The sequence below is a fragment of the Emys orbicularis genome, chromosome 23 (genome assembly GCF_028017835.1).
Source record: "Emys orbicularis isolate rEmyOrb1 chromosome 23, rEmyOrb1.hap1, whole genome shotgun sequence".
Classification (NCBI taxonomy): domain Eukaryota; kingdom Metazoa; phylum Chordata; order Testudines; family Emydidae; genus Emys; species Emys orbicularis.
The window spans coordinates 8348475-8374464 of NC_088705.1; the positions used below are offsets into that span (position 1 = coordinate 8348475).

General features: G+C 50.3%; 2 protein-coding genes across 3 annotated transcripts; one reads left to right on the forward strand and one right to left on the reverse strand.

The window, feature by feature from the left end:
* Window positions 1-5156: 5156 nt before the first annotated feature.
* On the reverse strand, window positions 5157-9004 carry LOC135893664 (elongation factor 1-alpha, somatic form-like). Its single transcript, XM_065421524.1, has 8 exons — window positions 8881-9004; window positions 8412-8581; window positions 7817-7996; window positions 7178-7474; window positions 6554-6704; window positions 5916-6172; window positions 5587-5821; window positions 5157-5278 (listed from the first exon to the last, which is right to left on the reverse strand). The coding sequence occupies exons 1-8, from the start codon at window positions 9002-9004 to the stop codon at window positions 5157-5159; spliced, it is 1536 nt and encodes a 511-aa protein (XP_065277596.1).
* LOC135893665 (elongation factor 1-alpha, oocyte form-like) lies at window positions 7732-21375 on the forward strand. Of its 2 annotated transcripts, XM_065421527.1 has the most exons (9): window positions 7732-7759; window positions 9454-9475; window positions 15925-16072; window positions 16573-16752; window positions 16847-17143; window positions 17499-17649; window positions 17734-17990; window positions 20200-20434; window positions 21254-21375. In XM_065421527.1, the coding sequence occupies exons 3-9, from the start codon at window positions 15929-15931 to the stop codon at window positions 21373-21375; spliced, it is 1386 nt and encodes a 461-aa protein (XP_065277599.1). In that variant the 5' UTR covers window positions 7732-7759; window positions 9454-9475; window positions 15925-15928. The 2 variants fall into 2 exon arrangements, with proteins under 2 accessions (XP_065277599.1, XP_065277598.1); XM_065421526.1 differs by lacking the exons at window positions 7732-7759; window positions 9454-9475 and adding an exon at window positions 13823-13901 and having other exon boundaries at window positions 15918-16072.
* Window positions 21376-25990: the final 4615 nt, after the last annotated feature.

The following is a 25990-nucleotide window of genomic DNA, read 5'->3' on the forward strand; positions in this document are numbered from 1 at the left end:
CTTAGGAGGGGTGCTCTGCAATGGTGAGTCTTGTCCGGGGGACTCTTACGTGAGCCTGTCTTCTGCTAAATGAAGCACTCCTGGATTAGCTGCCTGCACTTTGCAGTGGATAAGGGGGGGAGGCGGAAATGTTGATAACCCTGCCCCTAGAAGGGAGAATATGTGACAGTCTGTGTCAAGAGGTAAGGCCTAGCTCATTTAGCTGATCCTCACTGCAGAAAATGAGTATCTCGTTTACCCGTGCCTTACTCTGAGAACACTGCCTCATACATTGCCTTTAAACCTGGTTTGAAGCTTAATCTCTGCTTTTTCTAGATTTACTTAATCCAGCACAGTTGAGTGATGGCTTGTAGCAAAAGCTGCAGTTTAAGATTCATCGGGAAGTTATAATTAGATTGAAGCTGGGGTAAGTGACCGAATTTCCCTTTTTGAAAGAGCTGGTTTTGTTTTTTTGAAACCTAGTAGGGAATGTCAATTTAAAAAAAATAAAAATCAGAAGAGAATGCAAAGTCTTCACTTGTCCCCCTCCATAGAGGCGTTTGAGTAGGTTGCTAGACTGCTCAGGGCATGAGTGAGCTTTGAGGTTTCTTCTAGTTTTACAATCCCTTTGCTGGAGTTCCAGCCAAATTTATGTTTAGCCCTCTGGCTTGGAATTCTGACTTCCAGTTTCTGTAGTTAGAATGTGAGCCCTGGAAATAAAGTTCAGATTTTATTTACACCAGAAATGGTTAGACAGATCATCATGGAAATGTTTTATTCACACCAAAAAGGTCAGGAAACCCCACACGTCCAGCCCAAACCCCAGAGTGAAAGTCCCATTCCCTGTGGATGCTCTTCCAGTGTGTTTTTTACTGCTCATGAGCCAGTCCTGGATAAGCGAGTCCAGACAGAGCTGTGATCAGACAGCTTTGGGCACTCGCTGTTGTTGGTACCTCTGAGCAAGCTGGCAGGTGGAGAATTCACTTCTTAGTAGCCTTCACTGCCGACTTTGTGACCTCGGCAGGATCACCAACCTTCTTGACAGCCTTGTCTGCCTCACGTCACAAACAGCAAAGCGACCTGCCAGAAGAGGAACGCCGTTAGACTGGACAGGCGTTCTAGGTCATGCACTGACTGCAGTGTTTGGAATAACAGCTTGAAGTAAGTGTTTTGCTACCTATGCTATGGAAACTTTGAGGCTTGAGGGGGCCGTCTGAAAAGTTATTTGCAGAAGTAGATGGAGAAATGATCCCTTACTGGTTACCTTCCCCCTGCACTATAAACAGGAAATCTTTGCATTCCTACAACCAAATACTAGTATTAAAGTTTTTAAAAAGAGAAAGTAATCAAGAGATTTTACCAAGAGGTGGGTACTCTGAGAAACTCTCCACACACATGGGTTTGCCAGGGATCATCGGAATGAAGGCAGCATCTCCAGACTTGGAGTTATAGTCACATCACGAGTGAGTTGGGGTTAAATTCATATTTCAGTGCCATCCTCCAAATGGGGACGTGGCTGCATCCAGCCCTCCCTGCTCTCCTGCACTGAGAGGATATGAGCCTGATCCAGATCTTTATTCATGCAAATAGTCCATTGGCTTTATGGGATCGGATGGTGCCTGGACACTGGATCTAGTTGTTGTTGTAGGATGTATTGGGTACATGGACCACATTTATGTTTCAGTAAATCAAAGTAAACAAGTAGTAAAAATCAGGATCTTGGATAGGGCATCCAGGTGCCACCATAAAACCAATAACAGACCTAGGATCATGGGAGAAATAGCTGCCTGGGCGATTGGGAATGGAGATTGACATTGTGCATAGAAATGTCTAAGGATTCGGGGTCTCCCTGTGGGGCTCTGGAGTCCCCTTGTCGCTTGCAGAATTGAAGTTTAATTCAGGAAAGAAGGATTTTCTCCCCCTTGGAGAAAGGGGGAGAAGGTCCCCTCAGCCTGTAACTGAGTTTGCTGGGAGCGGAAAACAAAACAATAGCACCTTTTAAATGATGCTGTTGAGGTTTGAGTTCACACCCCCATTGAAGTGAACAGCCCCATTCAACTCAATGGGGCATGACTGCAAAGAGCCCCATTTCAACAGTTAACTCTTTCATGCTGCTGATCACCTTGGCTTGGCTGAAGCAGCCAGCTAATGTGTTTTTCCAGTGCAGGGGCTTGCTCCATGTACAGGGCTGCAAGGGTTAAATGTATAATCCTTGCCTGGTGTGAGATGGGTGATTTTTGGGGGACTGGCTGTCACATGGAACTGAACCATTCCTGATAGAATAAGTGTCCTGATTCCCAGCCAGTATCAAAATATGTGTCCCTATTGTAATATTATTATTAGCTGGTTGTCTGGCCAGTTCCCACCCCAGCTCCACCCTCTGCAGGAGATCAGAACTGTCTCTAAACTCTAGGGCTTGGCCCATCTCTATGCACAATGGAAACTAGTAGGTGTGCAAATTTCTCCCCAGCCCCCCTTTCACTTGGTTCTGCCACCGTCCCTCCAGTCCTGACCTAAAGACTCCTGCCCCACGTCCGGCTATGCAATTCATTTCTGGCCTACAGCACCCAGCTCTTCCAATACCCCCCTATCCTGATCTGTACCATCTCTTACTATTGCAGTCTGACCCCTCCCATCTTCTGCCACTGCACCCCCAATCCCACCCTCTAGCACCTACTGCTGTCCCAATCCTAGTTCTGTGTACATGGCTTTGACAGGAGAGCCAGCAAGTCAGACCTCTACGAGCAGCTGGAGCCAGGGCCACCGGGACCAACCTCCTTGTGCTTTGTGCAACCCCTGTGTTTTCAGGAGGCATTTGTAAAAGCCAATGGAGGTCCTGTTGGTATGGGAGACACAGGAGACGCCTGTGGGTGTTGATTGTGGTGTGAGACAATCCCCGCTAATCCTGTACTGAAATGATGGGCTCGAGGCAAAAAATTATTGGGTGGAATTCTCCGGCCTGTGTACACAGGAGGTCAGACTAGATGATCGCAATTGTCCCTTCTGGCCTGGGAGTCTAGGTATCTACAACTCCTCGATCAGGCACTGTGTCGAGGGACAATATACCCCCTAAACCATGCTGCTGCAGGAAGGGATTGCTTCAAAAATAACTTTCACATTTTAAAGAGGCAGGGAATTAAATACCAGCCTGCGTGACACTGCCTTGTGCCTCAGCACTTCAGAGACTTACCCCTGGGCTGGAGACCATTCAAAGCCATCAGGGCAGGTCTTTTCTTGACCCTGATGCTATGCTCCAACTGAGAGAAGCTGCAGGATTATCCCCCTCCCCTCTCACTAGAGAGGAGGCTGGTTGTGACCCCCTGAAAGCTGCTCATCACCCCCAGGTTGAGAACTCAGGCCCCTAAGGGAAAGGTGTGACGATTATACCCTGTAACCACTGCGAGACTGGTAATGGTCCTACCAGAGTCATGGGTGCTGGAAGAAGGCAAATGGCCTCTGGGTGGGGGCAGGGGGGATTCTTAACCCAATTGCTCCTCCCCCGCTGTGAGAAATTAAGTTTTAGAAAGAGGAGGGATGGCAGTTATCCAGGCACTCGGCTCTGAGAGGGCCCTGTACAGCTTAATGGGGTGAAAATCACAAATACCTGCAGCGCTGCACTATTTGAAGCCCAGTGCTTAAAATTAACTGTCCCCTGAGCCCCAGTGCTTGTCTAGCCCCTCTACTGCCACAGAAATGGTCAGCTGGCCAGTTAGCCCTCCAGTGAGGAATAACCTCTCAGTGGTGCCCTAGTACATGTGGACTTTTAGCTGGGAACAGAGTAAAGCCCAGGGCCAAGATTTTTCAAGTGACTCCAGAGGCTGCATGTCCTACTCGAGGCACAGGAAAGAAGCCAGATTTTCAGCACTTTCTGAAAGTCCGTCCCCTTTGACTTGAGCCGAATTAAGCACTCAGAAGACAGAGGCCTCCACAGTCACTTTTGATGATCTTAGCCCAAAAGTTTATGTTCAGAGCACACCCCACTGACCCGCAGCATTATTGGAGGAGCTGCCAATGCCTTGCCATGCCAATAAATTGACTGGCATTCCTCAAGGGAAGCTAAGAGTGTATGTATCCCAGCCCTCTACCCACTCCCTTCCTGGAACAGCAGGTCTAGAAACTTTAGGTAGCAGACAGCACTGCATTTGCCACTCACTGTGTTAGGCCTGACCCCACTAGCAATCATAGTTGAACCTTGAGTATTTTTTTATAGAGCTATTTAACTATACCTGTTAGTATAACTCACTCACAGAGAGTGTGGCAGCTTAGGTTTCCTGAGTAAGTCACTAAAACTTTACTCTTTCCTTCATAATAGACTAACCTCTTTCCTTTGAGGTTGTAACCATGTAAACTCTGCCTCCCTCTTTTCAGGGAGGCTCAGTGTTGGTCACTGCTGTAGACTGATGCCACACCTTACCTGTGATTCATTTCTCTGTGGAAGTTAGAGGCGCTTTTATAATGCTTGAGAGGCTATGGAATAGGTATGAGTTGGAGAAACAGCTTAGTTCTAAGAGAACTAACAGGCACACTTAGCATCTCGCTGAAGAGTTTTGACATCTGTCACCCACTCTGTCAGTTTAGCCTTACATCTTTAACGTTTATTAGAAGAGTGGCTAAGGGCTAATCAAGAATGGGGCCCTCCTGGGCCAATTAGTGATCAAACATAGTAGACAGTCAGTCCCAGGGTGTTGACAAGCAGGGAGACTGGAACTTGGCCTAAGAGGTTGTGAATTGTGTTGAATCTTTAACATGGACTAGAACAGATTAGACTGCAAAGCAGCCCTGGCCGTTGGTTGTCAGCCATCTGCTTGACACAAGAACCAGATTGGTAGGCTGCTTTGAAGACAAGCGTAGTGCTTACTCCTTACATTACACTCTGCATGCAGAGAGCGACTCCCAGCTGAATCAGACCAAACCACTAAAGCAGAAATCCTCATTTATTCACACCACCAGGGAGCAAGTCAAGGGAAAAAAAAAAAACCCACACGTGCAGCCCAATAAACAAGAGAAAAAGAGTCCTATCAGCTTCCTTTCCTTTGGAAGCTCTTCCAGTGTGTTTTACTGCTAAGGAGCCAGTCCTGGATAAGTGAGTCCAGACATTGATCTGTGATTGTGGGGGGCTGGGCACCCACTGTTGGTGTCTCTGAGCACGCTGGCCCGTGGCGACGTTGGAGGAGAATTCACTTCTTACTGGCCTTCACTGCCGACTTGGTGACTTTGGCAGTTCCACCAGCCTTCTTCTCAACAGCCTTGATCACCCCCACAGCCACCGTCTGCCTCATGTCACGAACAGCAAAGCGACCTGCCGGAGAAGGAACACCAGTTAGACCAAGACAAGGACAGAGTAGGAGACTTCCCGGATATTGGGAGGAGTTTCTATGCTAGTGACTGGAGTTTGGTTTGTGGAATAATGCCTTGCAGAAGCATTTTATTACTCAAGCTAGTGAAGGGGTAGGTATAAGTTTACCTCCGTTGCTATGGAGAGCAGCTATCTAAAAGCTGAATCCTAGCATTAGTCTTCTTAAAACAGAGTTGCAGTGTTAGGACATGTTCAGACAGACACTCATCAAGAGCCAGACTTGGACCAATACAAGGAATATGAAATCTTACCAAGAGGTGGGTACTCTGAGAAGCTCTCCACACACATGGGTTTGCCAGGAATCATCTGCACAATGGCAGCATCCCCAGACTTCAGTGCCTTGGGATTGTCCTCCAGCTTCTTGCCAGACCTGCGGTCGATCTTCTCCTTCAGCTCCGCAAACTTGCAGGCGATGTGAGCAGTGTGGCAATCCAGCACTGGGGAGTAGCCAGCGGCGATCTGGCCAGGGTGGTTCAGGATGATGACCTGCAGAGAAAGAAAGGGGGGGGGGGATTCAAAATCACATTTCAAGGAGACTGGTGGGCAGCAATAGGGACTTTACAGATCCCTAATCACTAACCTGAGAGGTGAAGCTGCCGGCCTCCATGGGAGGGTCGTTCTTGCTGTCTCCGGCCACGTTCCCACGCCGGATGTCTTTCACAGACACGTTCTTCACGTTGAACCCAACGTTGTCACCCGGCAGCGCCTCTGCCAGAGCCTCGTGGTGCATTTCTACTGACTTCACCTCCGTGGTGACATTGGCGGGGGCAAAAGTCACAACCATGCCGGCCTTCATGAAGCCAGTCTCCACGCGGCCCACTGGGACCGTTCCGATACCTGGGGAGACACGTACTGGTCAGTTTGGTGTTAATGAGCTAGAACAAGGTTACTTGGGGAGAGGAAGGAATTGGAGATGCAACAAGCAGAGATCACCAGCTCTTTGCTTCAGCATCCTCTGTCCAGAGGTCCTATTCAGCCTTTTGGCCATTAAGGGGAAATACAGCAATCTTGTCAGCCCAGCATTGCCAAGAGAGGGTGTGACTGAGTCTCCATCCCAGACATTCAGTAGGGAGGTATCCCCGGTCCACGTGAGCTGCAGTTTAGGTGGAATTACATCACCTAAAATGGCAGCCACCATTTTACATGTTCCTTTTTGGGGAGAGTTCTATTGTCCCAGCGCTGCTGGGAAACACTCCCCCCCCCCCCCTCCCCACTCACCACCGATCTTGTAGACATCCTGCAGGGGCAGGCGGAGGGGTTTGTTGATGGGGCGGGAAGGAGGGATAATGGAATCCAGGGCTTCCAGTAGTGTTGTACCAGAAACGTTGCCTTCCTTCCTCGTAATGCTCCAGCCTTTGAACCAAGGCATCTGCAAGGTATGTGTATGGGGGGAGAGGAGATTATTGTAATTGACAGCTGATGATTCACTTGCAGAGCTTGGGTGAACTTGGCAACAGGTCCCAAGTACTCCAGTTCCTACAGATTCTCTTTCCTCCCCCCCAAAAAAGTTTAAACTAAGCAGAGGTGTATTCCTTGAGCTGTGTGGGAATGAACAAGAAACAGATCTAAGCTTAGCCTCCTTCAAGCCATGTAGGGGGCCTGCACTTTTAAGTGAAATCCTAGCTCAAGGCAGTGAGATAATGACAGTTCAATTTAGAGAAGCTCAGAGGGCCAGTGTCTTACTGCAACCCGGAGCCCAGCAGTAGTAACTTTAAGCTGAACTCATTTCAGTTTACAAACCACCCACTCTCGCCAGCAGTAAGCCAATGCCCACCCCATTCCCCCAGAAGTCTCCACACCTCCCTACCAGAGGGGCCATGTAGAAACAGGCAGGCTACTCACATTGGCGCTGGCCTCCAGCATGTTGTCCCCATGCCAGCCAGAGATAGGCACGAATGCCACAGAGGCTGGGTTGTAGCCGATCTTCTTGATGTAGGTGCTCACTTCCTTGGTGATCTCCTGGTAGCGCTTGCCGCTGTAAGGGGGCTCTGTGGAGTCCATCTTGTTCACCCCAACGATGAGCTGCTTCACCCCCAGCGTGTAGGCCAGCAGGGCATGCTCCCGGGTCTGCCCGTTCTTAGAGATGCCAGCTTCAAACTCTCCCACACCAGCCGCCACAATCAGCACCGCACAGTCAGCCTGGAGAGGGAAATGAGCCATGAGAACAAGTTCATACTGGGAACGAGGGGACCAGTAGGGATGTGACAGACCTAGGTACTCTACAGATAAAGGAGATCCTCTTTCCCCCCCACCCCCCACCCCAAAAAAAACCCAGTTTTCCTCAGGAGGGACTAGCAGCCCTTCCCTATATAGGCCACACCTACAGCCCAATGCATCTAGTGGCAATGTTATTCCTTGCAATGCTAAGGTCACAAGACTAGTTTGCAGTTAAATTATGGCTTTATTGGGATGCCACAAAGCATAGCCGCAAACCCAATATAATCAAACTCTTCACAGGGGTTTGCCTGCCCCAGCCTATACCTGCGAGGTGCCGGTGATCATGTTCTTGATGAAGTCTCGGTGGCCAGGGGCATCGATGATGGTGATGTAGTACTTGGTGGTCTCGAACTTCCACAGGGAGATGTCAATGGTGATCCCACGCTCCCGCTCAGCCTTCAGCTTATCCAGCACCCAGGCATATTTGAAGGAGCCCTTCCCCATCTGCGTGGAAGGAGACGGACACCAGTTAGAGCGGTGCAGGCCCACTGCCATTGGAGAAACAGGCACAAGCCAGGGAGAATCCCTCCCAGCCGGGCGTGAAATGCAGGAGGGGGGTGTGAATATTTGAAGCAGATTCTTGGAAGGAGACGCCTGCCCCAGCGGTGCCTATTCACGGTACAGGGAACCCAGAGGTCGGCGAATGGTCCCTGCTCTACAGTAGGTGGGGGGCAGGCATAGGGCAGTGTTTACCCCCCACCCCATTGTAAGCTCCTAGCATTAAAGGGTTACACTGCAGCCTGTGAAAGGGCCCGATTCCCCAACCCCCACAGGGCCCAACACCTTTGGGGAGGTCAAGGGGGCCCTAGAGGCCGCTGGGGTCATGGGGGGGGTGCAGGTGAGTCAGAAATGCCCCCACCTCGGCCGCCTCCTTCTCGAACTTCTCGATGGTTCGCTTGTCGATGCCCCCGCACTTGTAGATGAGGTGCCCGGTGGTGGTGGATTTCCCCGAGTCCACGTGGCCGATCACCACGATGTTGATGTGGGTTTTCTCTTTGCCCATGGTGCCGGTGGGAGCGCGAGCGGGACCTGCAGGACAGACCCCCGGGGCAGAGTTACCGCAGAGCGATTCACGCTGAGCCGCTCCGGTGTGACTCCGGAGTAACAAGCCAGCGTCACACGGGGGCAAACACAGCAGAGCACGCCCTGCAGCCAGACACATTGTTAGGGGCTCCGATCCCCCGGGCCAGAACCGGAGCCCAGCCCTCCCGCTTCATTCACACCAGCCAATTCGGATCGAGCGATCGCTCCCAGCCCACCCCCTAGCGAGCTGCCTTAGAGCAGTGCGGATTGTGCGCCCCCGAGAGCCCCCCGAAAACCCCGCTCACCTCCAGTCACGTTCCCCTGATCTGTCTCCAAACAGCGGCCCCCAATCCGGCCGCCTGGGGCTTTTAAAGAGCCCGCGGGGGAGGAGCCGAGCGCCCGGCCCGGAGCCGCAGAAAGCGGCCCCATTGAGGCGGCCTCGCCCCACCCGTTGAGAGGGATTGATTCAATTAGACTCCAGTACCTGGCCGGGCCCCTGCGGCGGGGGGCACTACAGGCAGGGATCCTCCTCCCCCCGCCCCCTCACATAACTGGGCGGTTCTGGGGCAGAACCGGACCCCTTCCCAGCACCCCCCTTCCCCAGGCTCTGGGGGAATCGGGCTCTCGGAGCTGCAGGGCTTGGGCCCCTGTCTGCAGAGCCAAACCCGGGGAGGGTTTGGCAGGTGTGTAAACTCCCCCCCCCCTTCCTATCCACCTGGCCCTGGCAATGACCCTCCAGCCCTGCCGAAGTCAGCCCTGCTCTTCCTCTGCTGCCCCAACCCATCTCTGGCTAGTCCAGCTCTTGGGGACGTCCCCGTCCCCCCCCCCTCCACTCACAGCTCTGCCAATGCTCCCCCACTCATGACCCCCACCAGCAGCTGCAAGTCCAGTGCTGGCCCAGTTCCCGCTCCCCATGGCTCTGCTCTGCTGGTGCACACTCCTCTCCACTTGCAGGACCCCTGCCCTTGCTGTTCACTCCTGGGCTTTGCTAATGCCTCCCAGTTTCACAGACCAGACCTGCCCTGGACCCTGCTTTTTGTAGCCTTGGGCTTCCCCATGCACCGCTGTGCCCCTCCTCACCCCCAGGACCCCTTCTGTGCTAAGCCTGGATTCAAATGCTGAACACAACAGCCAGTCCTGGCTCTATTGTGCGGTTTGGGGTTGGCTTCTTTCCCTCTCCTGGCCATGGAGCAGTGTTCACACCATAAGTAACTTATGATCAAATTCATATTTGAACTCCATCCTCCAGAGGGATACAGGTCTCTGTACCTGCACTCCCTGCTCCCATGGAAAGACAGAGGCCCAGGGTCTCCACTGAGCTCAATGGGAGATAGGAATTTAAATGCCTTGAAAGATCTGGGCCAGGGGTATTAAAACACAATCACATTAGTAGAAACAAACCCAAGAAAAAATACCTCTCTGTCGATGGGAAACATTTACTTGAGTGATAGGAAATCATGGAAAGAATATGAAACAAAGAGATAGGCCTGAGCTGAAATCCCACAGCTAATTCCCCTGTATTTTAGGGATATTCAAATACAAATGAATTGCAATCTCTGCAACAAGCTGGAACCAAAAGTCCAGAAGCCAATAGCCCTTAAGCGTGAGGAAGTTCAGAATTGGGCCTAGATGTGAAGTTTGTACATCAATCCCTTTCTGAATGTTAGGTGGGCTGGAATATCTGGTTAGTTCAGGCTTGGTTGGTTTTCTCACTATACTGGGTACAATCAAGGCCATCAGGCCGAGCCTGCTTCTGTTAAAGTCAATGGCAAAATTCCTGTTGATCTCATGGGATCAGGAATGGGGCCTGCACCTTGGACATTGATCCCACTACCTAATTGCTACTTTACAAGGAGGCAACGTTTACAAACCGCGGTTCCGCCTCTTAGGCAACATAGTCTGTATTTAGGCACCTGATTATATTGGCCTGATTTTCAGAGATCTGGGCACTCAAAGCTCTGGTAAATAATAGTAATTAATATCTAGTTCTTATAGCACGTTTCATCCATAGATCTCAAAGCACTTTGCAAAGGAGATCAGTACCATTACCTCCCCCCAATTACAGATGGGGAAACTGAGGCCCAACGCAAGGTAATGACTTGTCTAAGGTCACCCAACAGGCTAGTGTAACAGTCTGTATCCACTAGGCAACCCTGTCTCCATTGTGTACTGTGGGGGCTGTTGGTACTCAGTGACTCTGACCTTCAGGAATTCAGGCTTAAACATATTGCCCTACATGCGAGTGAGCCCAGAACACTGGGCGAGCGTGTCAAAAAAATCAACCAGACTAAACCAAGAGTAAAATCTCCGAACACTGACACTTTTCAGAAGAGATTCCTTTCCCCTCCCACCCAGCACATTGTGCCTCTGGAAGAATTAACGGCAAGAAAGAGGCATTTTATTTAATTTCTTCAGCCTAGTTTCCTTTTTAGATTTGTTTTATTCCCAGAGCTACAGTGGGGAGTGAGAGAAAAGGCTGGCTCAGGGGCTGGAAATGAGCAGATGCTGGAATATGCGTGTCTAGGATCGCCCCACAACCTAAGGCTTCAGGATCTCCACGTGGAGTTTTGGGGTCTTCTCCCCCCCCCCCCCCAATGTTTTCTGGAGAATCCAAGTTTCAAAAAGAAAACAAAGGTCCCTTCAGCCTGTGATTGAGCCAGAGGTCTTGGAAGACACTCAGAGAAGTGTGAAATGCCCCATTCACCTCAACTGGGTATGAACTTTCTCACCTAAATAGCATCATCCAGAAGTGGCAGCAGAGTTAACTCCTTCCCTGCTGGTCACCTAGCTAATGTGCAGCTCCAGGGTGAGTATATTCCTGCCTAATGCATTTTTCTATGGAAAGGCTGCAAGGTGCAAAGCTGTAAGTGCCTGGCTGTTCCATGAGCGATTTGATTTTGGGGATTTCAGCATGGCACTGCCCCTTGCTCCTCCCCAGGGGACAGCAAAGCCCTAGTTTTGTGCAGGGGGGGTGTTCCCTAGCCAATATTAAACCACTATTGCTCCATTGTTTACGCTATTAACAGGCTATCTAGCCAGTCTCCCCCACTCCCCCCTGCTCCGAGTCCCCCCTCTGCACACACACCCTCTTTTTGCCTCACAGTATCTCAGATCCCAGCTGGGTGGGACCTAACCTTTGGGTCAGTGGTTTGAGTCTGGCTCAGGGCAGTGGCAGCCATAAACTTTGTGGCTGTACAGTGACTGTAGAATGGGTTCTGTGAAATGTGCTGTCCGGGGGTCTCGGTACATTTCTCAGCAGACAGGGACCCGTATCGCAGTTCGCCTCCTCCCTCTTCAGAGTGGCCAATGACTGAATGGGCCATGGAGAGGAAAAGATGATCGGGTGCCTGGGATTCGCCAGACCCTGCTCTGCCACAGAACTCCTGTGTGACCTTGGGCAAGTCACATCGTTTCTCGCTGCCTCAGTTCCCCGCCTGTACAATGGCATGACAGCAGTTCTCAGATACTACAAAAATGGGAGCCATACAAGTGCCTAATATAGATGGCTAGAGGCCAAGCCTGAAGTGTGGGGAAGCTTGCCTGGCCATTGCTCTGCCTGTGCTGGAGATAAACAGAGGACTTCAATCTCTGCTCCTAATTTTACAGGGGTATATGGTAAAGGATACATGCAGGGCCCTAGTCAGTCTCCTCCCCATCTCTGACCTGGCCCCTCACTTCCCCCGCTGTCAGTGGCAATGTGGGCTGGCCGTGTGTCTCCTTGGATGCAGAGGGCCATGTGCAACAGCACAGTTCAGCTGTCTTGCCACTAGTTCCAGAGGGCTGCACTTCTGGCCCCAGCTCTGCCTTCACTTTCAAATCAAAGAGTGGGGTTGGGTGATCTGAAGAGATGACTCCTCACACCCACCAATACGCCTCCGAGAGGAGAATGGCAGGGGGGCTGTGCACTGTGGTTGATGGTGCTGGAATAGACATTGGAGTGAATTCACGTCACATGGATGTTGCTCGGTGATGCTTGGAGATCTCATTTAAATGGCTTCAGGTTTATGACCCAAGGGGTTAAAAGCCACAGCACTTCCTTGGCCAGGGAGTGCCTGCAAAGTGACTGTGGGCAGGGGCTGGTTCATTTTAACAAGGCTTTGTTCATGAGTGGTGGGGAGGGGTGCATGCAGGGTTGTGAAAAGGCCCCATTTAACACACCTGAGCAAGGAATGGGCTCTATTTTAAGCTGCTCTCCCCCTTTGATGCGATTAGAGAGTTTATCAGCCCTTCTCTTGCTTCCCCACTGCCACTAGCAACCACTCTCCCCTGTCTCTCTCAAGCAGACCACTGGAGCCCCACTGCAATGTCTCTCTCTGATGTATAGCAATTTCCAGAGAGAGAGAGAGAGAGAGAGAGAGTGTGTGTGTGTGTGTGAGAGAGAGAGAGAGAGAGACGTAGGGAAGAGATTAATCTTCCCCCAGCAACTCCAGGCTTTGGGATACCCCCTGCAGCGCTACTAGAGTATATTTACCCACACTGGAAGTTGGCCAGGACACCAGGGTTAAAAATGGGGGAAAGTTTTCATCCATAGATCTCAAAGCACTTTAAAAAGGTGGTCAATATCTTTATTCCAGTGTTACAGATGGGGAAAACGAGGCACAGAGAAGCGGTGACTTGCCCAACCAGGCCCCTCATTCTCTTTCTTTCCATATGGGATCACTTCTCCCAAACTCACAACCACCCAGTCCAAAATGAGGCACTGTAAGTGGCAATATATCTAGCATTTGCCCCCACTTGTTTAACGTCTCATTCAAACGATGGCAATTTAGCGATTGTTTTAGTACTTTCTTAAAGGGAAGAGCACCCCCTACTGGAACACCGGCACCTCTGTGTTCATAGAAGGTTTCCTATCCATATACAGAGCACACACCTCTCTGCTGAGCAGTTATAAAATCTGTGACAAGTCTAGCCAAAGGGGAAATAGCTGCAAGCTAATAGCACCTCTGGAGCCTGTTATAAGTGGTCGGTAATAAAGCAAGCCTGTTCTCTGGAGTAACACTATGGTATGTTTCCTAACACTGCTTGGCAACTGATTTCAGTGTTATGTGTCTGCCAATGACTATGAAAAAGTGTCTGCCTAACACAATGAGTGCTAAGGGACTAAACTTAATTTCCCTGTATCTGTCTCTTTCACAGCTAGCCTCAGATCACACTGGGTCCTACATGAAGCAGAGGCCTTCGTACTTCCTGCCAAGATCATGAAAACTACACTACCTCCACTGAGGGCCCTGGAGAACTGAGGACCCCATGGAACAGCAGCTGGCTGTGTTAGTAGTGATGCTCATGCAGTACAAAGCTCAGCGAGTTAGGGCCCAGATCCTCAAAGGTATTTAGATGGCTCATGGCTATTAGGAGTGAGGCACCTAAATACCTTTGTGAATCTGAGCCTAGGTGTGTCTGTGTTTATTGTTATTCTATAGCCTTTATTAGTCTGAGTTTATTTATGATCATGGCTAACTACTTATAGATCTTTGCATATGTAGAATGGGAAAGACATGCCAAGCCATTACAAAGAATCCCTGGCCTGAAGTCAAAGGCCCCAGTCCTGCAGCCCTTATTCACAAGAAGCCCACTGGCCTTGACCCTGCAAGCTGCTCCATTCAAGCAGACACTCCAGCACCCCTAGGGAACAGCTTTCAGAAGCAGGTTCACGGGGCTTCTCAAATAAGTAAGAACTGAAATAGGGGGGCCCTCTGCATAGGCAGGCCCCTGTGAAGACCCAATAAAGTCAATGGCACCCTCTGGGATGCATGGATGAGTTTGCAGGATCAGGGTCTGAAGCTATTTATTACACCCCATTCTTTCTCAATTGATTTATCTCTGTTGATTTCTTCACCTATCTGAGTCCTTAATGGCCTGTTATTATTCTGGAATATTCTTTATTATTATAATTTATTTGTATTTATTTATATAACCATAGCTATTTACTATTCTTCCTCATTTTCTCATCCTCTCTCTTTATTACCCTATATTGATTAGACCCCATTATGTATCTTTCTCTGGCTTTACAGATGAGTCAGGCTCTGTTGATTTCAGCCCTGACTGTGCTCCCATTAGCCTTTATCTCCGTTAATTGGTATTCATCCCTCTACTGATCGTTTATTCCCCTCTCAGCCCCTCCCCAGACCCGGGGCCCCCTGCTGGCTCCCTAGCACCCTGACAGTAGGTGAAGGGAGGGACTTACTTTGCCTTGTTTATCCCTTCCACGTGTTTCTCTCCATGTGGCTCCAAGGGGGCGTAGCTAACCAGCCCGGAGTCAATGATTGGTGCTGGGCATTCGGAAGGGGCGTGGTCAGGTTGGTCCCCCGCTCCCGGGCCAGGTTTAAATGGACTGGGAGGGGCGGCCTGAGTAGCGTAGCTGCTGTTCTCCCTGGGCTGTGACCCAGGTAAGTACCAGCCCTGTAGGGTGTGTCTCTCTGCTGTGCTTGGGGTTCATAGCTGGGCTTGTCTGTGTCCAGTTCTGAGCTCTCCTGGGCTTTTCCCTTCTCCATGGGCTAGAGATGGGAGATTTCCACCCTCCCATGGGTGGGGAGGGGGAAGTACCTGCTACGATGCCTCTGGCAGGAGGGTGCTTTCTTCCCAGACCTAGTAGTCAGTCTGGGCTAGGAACAGGCTAATTGTGGCCTGACACCTGCTCGTTGACTTCCTGAGTGAGGGACTACAGCTGTTCCCTTCACCCCTCCCCTCTTAGCTCTCCTGTACTGGCACAGCCCAGAGCTCAGCCAGGGGCCCTCCCACAATGATGCAGGTGCTGTGAATTGGGCTGAAGGGCAGTCACAGGAGGCTACTGTTCTTGCATGATCACTTGCTAGATGGCATTCTGGGCTGGCTACTTGGCAGCAGTTCAGAGGGCCTGGTTGCTGCTGGGTAGGGTGACCAGATGTTCTGATTTTATAGGGACAGTCCTGATTTTGGCGTCTTTTTTCTTATATAGGCTTCTATTACACCCCACACACACCCACTCTGTCCTGATTTTTTCACACTTGCTGTCTGGTCACCCTACTGCTGGGTGTGTGTATGTGTGTGATAAAACGTCCTCCAGGAGCTGTCTTGTAGCTAACAATGCTAATGCTCAGGCAGCCTGGTCAGTGACCAAAAATCTCCTAGCCTAATTGCCTCTGGTACCTATGTTTGTGGGGACCAGTGACCTCCAAGCAACTCTGCTCACTCTACCTTCCCTGTTCATTTAGAAACCTGGTCCCCAATTAAACCTGTACTTGGCAATAAACCTACATCCTTACTAGCTTGAGGTAGCTCTGGGTGGGACAGAGCTGAGCATGGTCCTGGGGGGAGAGGGGCTGTGTGGGGGCAGGGAGCCTGTCTAAAACCCTCTCTGTCATAGAAACCAGCACCATGGGGAAAGAGAAAATCCACATCAACATCGTGGTGATCGGCCATGTGGACTCTGGGAAATCCACCACCACCGGGCACCTCATCTACAAGTGTGGGGGCATCGACAAGAGAACCATTGAGAAGTTCGAGAAGGAGGCGGCTGAGGTTGGGACAATGGTGCCAAGCAGACTGGCTCAGGAGTGCCTTTAACTCCCACTATGGGGTTGTGTGGAGTTGCTGTCAGATGTGTGGCTCGGTTACTGCATAAGTTGTGACTCTTAAAGCCATGAAATCTAAACCTCTGAGTTTGGGGATGGGGGGGGCACATCTGCCGCTCCAAGGCCCTGTCTACACTAAGGAAGCTTGCATCAGTTAACTATTCTGATAGAGACACACTTAGGGTAAATGTGTCTCTAACATTCCCTTTTGCAAGGCCCCTGCCACCAAATTCTATAACTATCAATGGAATCATTGACTGTAGACTGGGGAGGGGTCTGACACCAATTGTTTGTTAATGGCCGTTCTAAAACCCACTGGAATCCCACTTGTAAACAGCACCCCAGTTAAAGCAATCTTATGTTGAGGGGGAGATGGGAGCTGTTCCCTAGTGACTACTTGTGTCCACCCCTAACCACCTAGTGTAACTGGTGCCCCCTCCCTCACAGATAGGTAAGGGATCCTTCAAATACGCCTGGGTGCTGGATAAGCTGAAGGCCGAGCGGGAGCGTGGAATCACCATTGACATCTCCCTGTGGAAGTTCGAGACCACCAAGTACTACATCACCATCATCGATGCCCCTGGCCACAGAGACTTCATCAAGAACATGATCACCGGCACCTCTCAGGTACGGACTGGCCCTACTCAGGCTGAAGGTGATGAGGTGCCTAAGCAGCTAGATCTGTGGCATGCTCTTATACTGTGTCCCCTTCCTACCCCAGGCTGACTGTGCGGTGCTGATTGTGGCAGCTGGTGTGGGAGAGTTTGAAGCTGGCATCTCTAAGAATGGGCAGACCCGGGAGCATGCCCTGCTGGCCTACACGCTGGGGGTGAAGCAGCTCATTGTTGGGGTGAACAAAATGGACTCCACAGAGCCCCCTTACAGTGGCAAGCGCTACCAGGAGATCACCAAGGAAGTGAGCACCTACATCAAGAAGATTGGCTACAACCCAGCGTCTGTAGTTTTCGTGCCCATCTCTGGCTGGCATGGGGACAACATGCTGGAGGCCAGCGCCAAAGTAAGTAGCATCCCTGTTTCTGCATGCCTCATGGAGGCCAGATCTGAGTGCCAGGATGGAATGAGGGGCTGGGGAAGCTGCACCGAATCTATAGGCATGGGAGAATGGATGGGGGAACCCCACTTTCAGGCAGGGATCTAAGTGGAACATGGTTGGGATCTGGGGGCTCACATAGCTTTATTTCTTCAGGGTACATTCAATATTAACTTCCAGACTTTCTCTTCTCCCCCCCCCTCCCACCCCCCCCCCCCTTGGGAGAGGCAGTTTAGAGCAGGGTGGGCACAAATACCGCCTAGGAGACACCTGGCACTCTCAGGCCCTGCCTAGCTTCAGTCTTGCCTCCTGTCTGTTGTAGATGCCTTGGTTCAAAGGGTGGAAGATCACTAGGAAGGATGGGAATGCTGCAGGCACCACTCTCATGGAAGCTCTCGATTCCATTATCCCTCCTTCCCGCCCAATTAACAAGCCACTCCGTCTGCCCCTGCAGGATGTCTACAAGATTGGCGGTGAGTGTGGGAGGGAGGCGCTCACTGGGCATGGTAGCTCCTTGTCTAGGCCACCCAACTGATGCCACTGTCTCTGTTCCCCAGGCATCGGAACGGTCCCAGTGGGCCGCGTGGAGACTGGCTTCATGAAGGCCGGCATGGTTGTGACTTTTGCCCCCACCAACATTACCACGGAGGTGAAGTCGGTGGAAATGCACCATGAGGCTCTGGCAGAGGCGCTGCCGGGTGACAACATTGGGTTCAACGTGAAGAACGTGTCTGTGAAAGACATCCGGCGTGGGAACGTGGCCGGAGACAGCAAGAACGACCCTCCCATGGAGGCCGGCAGCTTCACCTCTCAGGTCAGGGATGTGAAAACAACAGGACTTAAGTGATTTGGAGTCAGTCCTGGGTGGAAGGCCGTAGGAGGCTGTACCTCATGCTAGGCCAGTCTGCAAAGAAGCACTGCGGTTTCCAAGGCTACCATATGCCTGTACAATTGCTTCAGCCACTCGATTCGCATGGAGGTGTCTGCCATGGCAGCTGAGTGGAAGAGAGGACAAACTGCTCTCCCAGCCTGCACAAGAGTAATTGGTGCCATGCCCTTGGGTCAAATTAGCAAGTCTGGGGCTAATCCCCCTGCCCACTTTTCCTGTGAACTGAAAAGGGAAGGTGGGTGGTTTGGTTTTGTGTGTATCTCTTGCCCCTAAGTTTATTCTCTTCCACCCTGCCCTGCAGGGCCTTGCACCAGTAACCACATAACCACTAGCTCTCCTTCCCACCCCATATCCATTTTGCCACTATATCATTGGTGCCATTAGTCTTGTAGTGCCAGCACACCTTCATGGCAGGAGGCTTCTGAACAATGGCGTTCTACCTGTAGCTGCTAAAGGTAGTCCAAGAACCATCTGAAGTTAGCTAGAGCTATTACTGGCAACTGCTCTCCCTCTAACACTGTTCTCTGCATGGTGGCTACCCCTAACAAACAGATTGCTTTGAGAGAAACACCTGGAGAAGGCCTGCTGTGACAGCCGGTCATGTTAAGAACGGTTACTGTATGACCCATAGACTTTAAGGTCAGAAGGGACCAATATGATCGTCTAGTCTGATCTCCTGCACAACGCAGGACACAGAATCTCACCCACCCACTCCTGCAGCCAGGGCCGGCTCCAGGGTTTTGGCTGCCCCAAGCAGCCAAAAAAAAAAAAGTCGCGATCTGCGGCAGCAATTCGGCGGGAGGTCCTTCGCTCGGAGTGGGAGTGAAGGGACCGTCCGCCGAATTGCCGCCGAATACCTGGACATGCCGCCCCTCTCCAGAGCGGCTGCCCCAAGCACCTGCTTGCCAGGCTGGTGCCTGGAGCCAGCCCTGCCTGCAACAAACCCCTAACCTATGTCTGAGCTACTGAAGTCCTCAAATCATGGGTTTAAAGACTTCAAGGTGCAGAGAATCCTCCAGCAAGTGACCCGTGCCCCATGCTGCAGAGGAAGGCAACCCCTCCCCCCCCCCCCCGGGCCTCTGCCAATCTGCCCTAGAGGAAAATTCCTTCCTGACACCAAATACGGTGATCAGCTAAACCCTGAGCATGTGGGCAAGACTCTTCAGCCAGACACCCAGGAAAGAATTCTCTGTAGTAACTCAGATCCCATCCTGTCACAGGGCACTGGGCATATTTACGGCTAATAGACAAAGTTCAATTAATTGCCAAAATTAGGCTATTCATCGTACCATCCCCTCCATAAACTTATCAAGCTTAGACTTGAAGCCAGATATGTCTTGCCCCCACGGCTTCCCTTGGAAGGCTGTTCAGAACTTCACTCCTCTGGTGGTTCGAAACCTTCATCTAATTTCAAGTCAAAAACTGGCCATCAGGAAGTTATATCCATTTGTTATATCCACATTTGTATTGAGCTTAAATAATTCCTCTCCCTCCCTGGTATTTATCCCTCTGATATGAGATCTATATCTATATAAAATCTGCCTTCTTTAGCTTAGGCTAAACAAGCCAAGCTCCTTGAGTCTCCTTTCGTAAGACAGGTTTTCCATTCCTCGGATCATCCTAGTAGCCCTTCTCTGTACCTGTTCCAGTTTGAATTCATCCTTCTTAAACATGGGAGACCAGAACTGCACACAGTATTCCAGATGAGGTCTCACCAGTGCCTTGTAGAACAGTACTAACACTTCCTTATCTCTACTGGAAATACCTCGCCTAATGCATCCCAAGACCGCATTAGCTTTTTATCTATTCCTCTCCAATTGTACCGGGTGGATTGTAACCTTTTCTGGACAGGGCCAAGCTTCTCACAGTTCAAGTTTGCTACCACTAGGCAATGTGGATATTATTCTTCTCAGCCCTGGGAAGCTAGATGGTGCCTGTGCCAACAGAACTAGACCTGCAAAAATCAAGGTGAATTGGTCCTGTCACTTAACTACACCAGATTCTAAGATGGCTTCTAAAAAGCTTAATCCTGATGGGAGGGCTATGCAGGGATCTAAGGGCTTCCCCAAGAACAAATAAGCAGGAGAATGTTCTGCTGCTCATTCAGGCTTCCTAACCATCTCCTCCCATGCAGGTCATCATCCTGAACCACCCGGGCAAGATCGCCGCTGGCTACTCCCCAGTGCTGGATTGCCACACTGCTCACATCGCCTGCAAGTTTGCGGAGCTGAAAGAGAAGATCGACCGCAGGTCTGGCAAGAAGCTGGAGGACAATCCCAAGGCACTGAAGTCTGGGGATGCTGCCATTGTGCAGATGATTCCTGGCAAACCAATGTGTGTGGAGAGCTTCTCGGAGTACCCACCTCTTGGTAAGACTATAATGGATGGGGTAAAGTAGGTACTGCCCTCTAGCACTGGTACATCCGCCTTAGAACCAGGTAACTAACTTGCTATGACCAATCTAGATCACAGGGCACTTACTATTGCTAGTGTCTAATCTACTTGAACTAAGCTGGGCCCTGGCTCTGCAGGGAACAATAGCGGCCAGTAAAAGTGCTGGCCTCTGACTCCATGGGAATCTGTTGGGGAAAACCAGCATAACACAAGAACTAGGGGGTCACCAAATGAAATTAATAGACAGCAGGTTAAAACAAAAAAGCATGTGTGGTGTTTGTGGGTTTTTTATTCTCCCCCCCCCCCCCCCCCCCCAGCGCACAGTCAACCTGTGGAACTCTTTTGCCAGATGGTGTTGTGAAGGCCAAGACTATAACAGAGTTCAAAAAGAACTAGATAACCATTGATAGACTGATCCTCTATGATATTGGCAGGGATGGTGTCCCTAGCCTCTGTTTGCCAGAAGCTGGGAATGGGTGACGGGATGGATCATTTGATTGCCTGTTCTGTTCATTCTCTCTGGGTCACCTGGCATTGGCCACTGTCGGAAGACAGGATTCTGATCTAGATGGACCTTTGGTCTGACCCAGTATGGCTGTTCTTAGCATATGCCCCCCAACCTAGGGCTAAATCATCAGAGGCTAGACTAGGCCCTGCTGTAGCTGAAAACTTTCTAGTCCTGTCCCAGAGCTGAGTGCTAGAGTAAAGAATTGTTGGCAACCTGTGTCGAAAAAAGCCCCATAGGCTCAATGGGCAAAAGAAAACCACCGCCTAATGCTCCTCTCCTCTGGCAGGTCGCTTTGCTGTTCGTGACATGAGACAGACGGTGGCTGTGGGTGTGATCAAGGGGGTAGAGAAGAAAGCCAGTGCAGTTGCCAAAGTCACCAAATCAGCTGTGAAGGCCAGTAAGAAATGAAGACTGGACAGCACCAAAACCCAACAGGCAAAATCACCGTCTGGACTTACTTGTACAGCACAGATCACTGAGCCTCAGCAAATGGCACTGGCAGAGCCATGGGTGGGATGGGTCTGCCTGACCCCTTGCACTTTAACTTTTCTAACTGTCCTCACTGAATAAACTGCCCATTAAAAAATGACCATGGCTTTGTCTGTCTGTAACCACGTCCTCTGGAGGGCGTGCTGGGGTGATCTGTCAGCCCTCTTGGCATGTCAGGAGCCAGGATTGGGTGGAGAGGCCCCATAACTACAAACCAGTGCTGGAGGGGCAATAGATCCTGTCAACTCTCCCATGGAATAGGGGGTAGAAAAATACTGCCCCCGCACTACCATTCAGCCAGCAAGTAGAATGTCTTGGCTTCAGCCTTCTCACCCAGAAATACCTGGACCGCGTGGTTCCAAGTGGCAGTTTGAAGGGGGCAGTTGGTGGGCGCTGGCGCAAGCAGTAGCAGGGCTCTAGTAGAGGAAGAGCAGCATCAGATGCTCACAAGCACGACTGATGAGAGGTAGGGCAGGAGGGGAGGGAAAGCACAAAGCTGGAGAAACACCATCAAGAGACCCTGAGCCTCTCCTGGTATTGTGGGTTAGAATTGCTCGGAGTCCTTGGTGGAGAAAACCCTTCAGAGGAGACCCCCTGCCTGTGAGGACATGTGGGCTGGAAAATGGGGGTGGGGGGGGTTCAAGTTAGGGCAGTGGTTCCCAAACTTTAACAACCTGTGAACCCCTTTCACTAAAATGTCAAGTCTCGTGAACCCCCTCCTAAAAATGAATATTTCTAGGTGATTTTCTCCTTTACCTGAATATAAATTATAAAAGCAGTGATCTTGGACATTTGTTTTTATGACATGCTTATTACACACTATTTAGTATTATTTATCATTACAGTATTTTTATTACATTATGAAAACAGCAACACTCTTCCAAGATCTCTTTTGTAGCTTGTATTGCTTTGAATAAGCCTGTTCTAAGACAAGGCTCCTATGTTTCATCAAGGAGCATCAGATGTGAAACAGCATGAAGGTATTTAAGAAACCAACTCAGAGTTCAGCCTACACAAGCGTTCAGGTCTTGAGCAGTCTAGGCAAACAATGCACATTACAACAAAGCTTAAACTTGTTCTTCATAATAATTTTAAAAACAATACTGTCTAGTTAATTTTAAAAACAGCAAAAAAATCCACCTCCCTTTCCATTTCTTATAAGAAGTCTTGAAGTTTAAATCTCCTCAATGCGATAGATAGGCTTGCTTTGATCTGTTTAGCTCTTGGAAGTCCAGGGGCTCCAGGCTGCTGTCCTTATGCTGCCCACGGTCCCTAGGGATAGCTCTGTCTGCCATCAGGGAATTTTTCCCCAAGAACCCCCTGTAACATTTCGTGAACCCTCAGGGGTTCACAAACCCCAGTTTGGGAACCACTGAGTTAGGGTGAGGCACCCTCGGTGCCAGTCACTACCCCCTCCAAGCTGGATGCTTAACCTGGAGCCCCTAGCTGGTGCTTGTGACGGGAGGGTAATGAAAGAGGCTGTTAAAACAAAAGCAATAATATCTTGGCTGGCATAGGTCACTGGGCTCCAAATGACAAGCCTGTGATGAGAGGAACTGATGCTAGAGTGTGGGCTTTCTCAAGGGGGGATTTTCCAACAGGGAGGGGTTAGCAGAAGATGGCCAAAGACTGGCTGTTTGATCCTAAGAGACCTGAGTTACCTTCTAGGTATGGGTCACTCTCCTCTGGCAGGAGGTGGCTCTATCCACTCACCTTAGACTGATCATGTCACCCCTTCGCCTTCTGCTAAGTATCTACTACATATTCATTTTTCCCTGTCATGAGCTCTTCAATCTAGCAGAGAAAGATAGACCACAATCCAAGGGCTGGAAGCTGAATCTAAACAAATTCAGCCTGGAAGGCGTACATCTCTAGCAGTGAGGGCAACTCACCATTGGAACAACTTACCCAGGGTCATGGTGGATTATCTATCACTGACCACTTTTCAATCAAGATCTGCTTTTGGAATTATTTTGGGACAGGTCTCTGGCCCATGTTACACAGGAGGTCAGACTAGAAGATCACAATGGTCTCTTCTGGCCTTGGAGTCTATGCATCTACTCACAGCATAAAATGGGTTTGTGGTGTCTAGATCTAGTACTGCTAGTTAAAATGGTGCCATGGCTCCTTCTAAGCCATGTTTTAAGGTTCTTTATGGCCTCTTTCCCCTTGAGATACTTCCCTCATTTGTTGCCTCCTATCTTGGGTCACTCCAGCAGGAACAGAAATGATAGCAACATGCCTTTATTAAATGCCACAAATTCTCACTCCCATGGGTGATGCTGGCCCTTGCTAAGGAGCTCTCTAGGTCTGAGGTTCCAGTCCAGGCTCAGTGCATAACCTCAAGTGAAGTGGGGGAGCAGTCCCTCTCATAGAGAAGTGACACAGAGGGCCACTCTAGAGCTAGCAATTCTGGATTTTTGGGAGCCAGGTATCTGTAGCCTAGGACCCCTGCCAGCAGAAACCTCCCCCACCTGTGGACTTCTGAGGGGTAGACCAAATGTCCCTGTGTGCATGGGATAGCTTCTGTAACTGGTAGGAAGAGCTGAAGATACCTCAAGGCAGAACTTGCCTCATGTCTTCTAATCTGAAAGTCCTCCTGCTCCCAACTCTCTCGGGATGCTAGGTGAAAATGAGGACAACCTGTGTTCTCTTGAGGGTTACTCCTCTCTGGCATGAGGACACTTGCATAGGTTTGTACAGGGAACCAAATGCATGGAAAGGCTCCAGCTTAGTCTGTCCGATTTTGACTGTCCCTCTAACAACTAAATGGCCCCACTGGCTGCTTTTCTTCCTGAGGCAGGAAGAAATTCAGGACAATAAATTAGCCGGCTGTGACTGAGAATTTATTAATGACTCCAGAGACAAAGGTAGTAGCTGAGAATTTTTTTTTAAAAAAGTGACACTAGTTGCAGCTGGTCTCTGAAAAGAGCAATCCTACACGAGGGTGGGCCAAAGGCAGCCCTGCTGGAACTCAGTCAATGGAGTTCCACCACGGCTGGGGCTGGGCCCTGTCTGGACAGATGGCTATGAAATTATTAATCCAATTGCTTCAACTGACTGCTAATGAGCAATCTAGCGCTGAAACAAACCCATCTGCGTCCTCAGGCTGGAAGGCCAGGTCTACAGTAGAAACTTTTGCCAGTGTAATAGTGTCCGTTAAGAGGGGTGATGCTTTGACATATTAATGCTGGCAAAAAGCCCCCAGTCTATATGCAGTTATACCGGCAAAAAAAGAAAAGTTCTTTTGCCAATGTAGCTTATTCTGTTCAGGGAACTTTCTGCTATAAGCATGTTTGTACTAGAAAACCCTTTCTAGTGTAGACTAGGCTGAACTCTATGGTTCTCTTACAAAAGACTGTCCCATGGATGAAATAGGACAGCAATGCCCTAGGATGTGTCCCCAAGTCAGAAACTCCAGCTTTCTGCTGATCCTGCTAGAAATCTAGCCCTGACAAGAAGCAGCTGCCTGTTGAAAGCAATGTAGGGGCCCCCTGGAATGGTCTTGTAGATGAGTCCAATGCACCACTGAATGCTCTCCTTAAGAGACAGATGAGACCCCTGGGCACGTGAGGGCTGAGATGTGCCCTCTGGCCAGGAAAGGTGCTGGATGAGGTCTCTGTGATTGGCTGGATCTCAGCTGGAGAAGGTGAAAAGGTTATAGCTCCACTACCCTGCCTAGGCGGTGTATGACATGGGAGCAAGGAGGAGTGAACTGGTATTAAAGAATGGAAGAGCAGGCACTCTTCATGATTCCCACGGGCAAGCAGGTGTGTCAGAGCTGGGAAGAAGGGAGGATGCCAGTGGTCATCCAACAATTACAGCAGATCCCCTTGTCAGCCAGGGGTCCTCTTACGGATCAGCATCCAAGCCCCACATTGTTTGGGTGTCAAATTATGCCATTCAGCAGGCCACTAGGAGACCACAGTGTGATGCTGATTTTCTGCAAGCCACAACGCTCAGTCCGTTCACTGGATGTGGGAGGCATTTATCTGCCCGGCTTGCGCCTCAAAGGTCTTGTCCCCCTTCTGACCATCCTATGGTTTTGCTATGTGCACGTGTCCACCTGTACAGCCCACACTGAAATATTTAACAATGACCCCAAGGTGCCCCTGTATCGTGGACTTGGCCTGTCCCCTAACCTGTTCTCTTGGCCAGGTCACGTGATCATTTCCTGTGACTTTGCTATCAGGGGGCAGCATGTGAGAGCTGCCTGGGTTTGAAGGCTGCTTTGTATCTTTGCTTCCCCTAGCCAGGACAGAAAGCCATTTCCCTAACAGCGTAGAGACTGAGGCAGCACATTTGGAACCCAGGAGCTCCTTGAGGTCTAGGTCCTGTTCTGCCACTGCCTTGCTGGGTGGCCTTGGGCAAGTCTCTTCACCTCTCTGGCTGGCTGGTTCCCAGGCTCCAAGGCGGGGCTAATAATGTATCTGTGTCACAGGCTGCTGGGAGGATCCCCCGGTTAATGTCTGTACAGCTCTTTAAAGATAAGCATGGTGGAAATGCTAATTGTTGCCATGAGTAGGATGCAGTG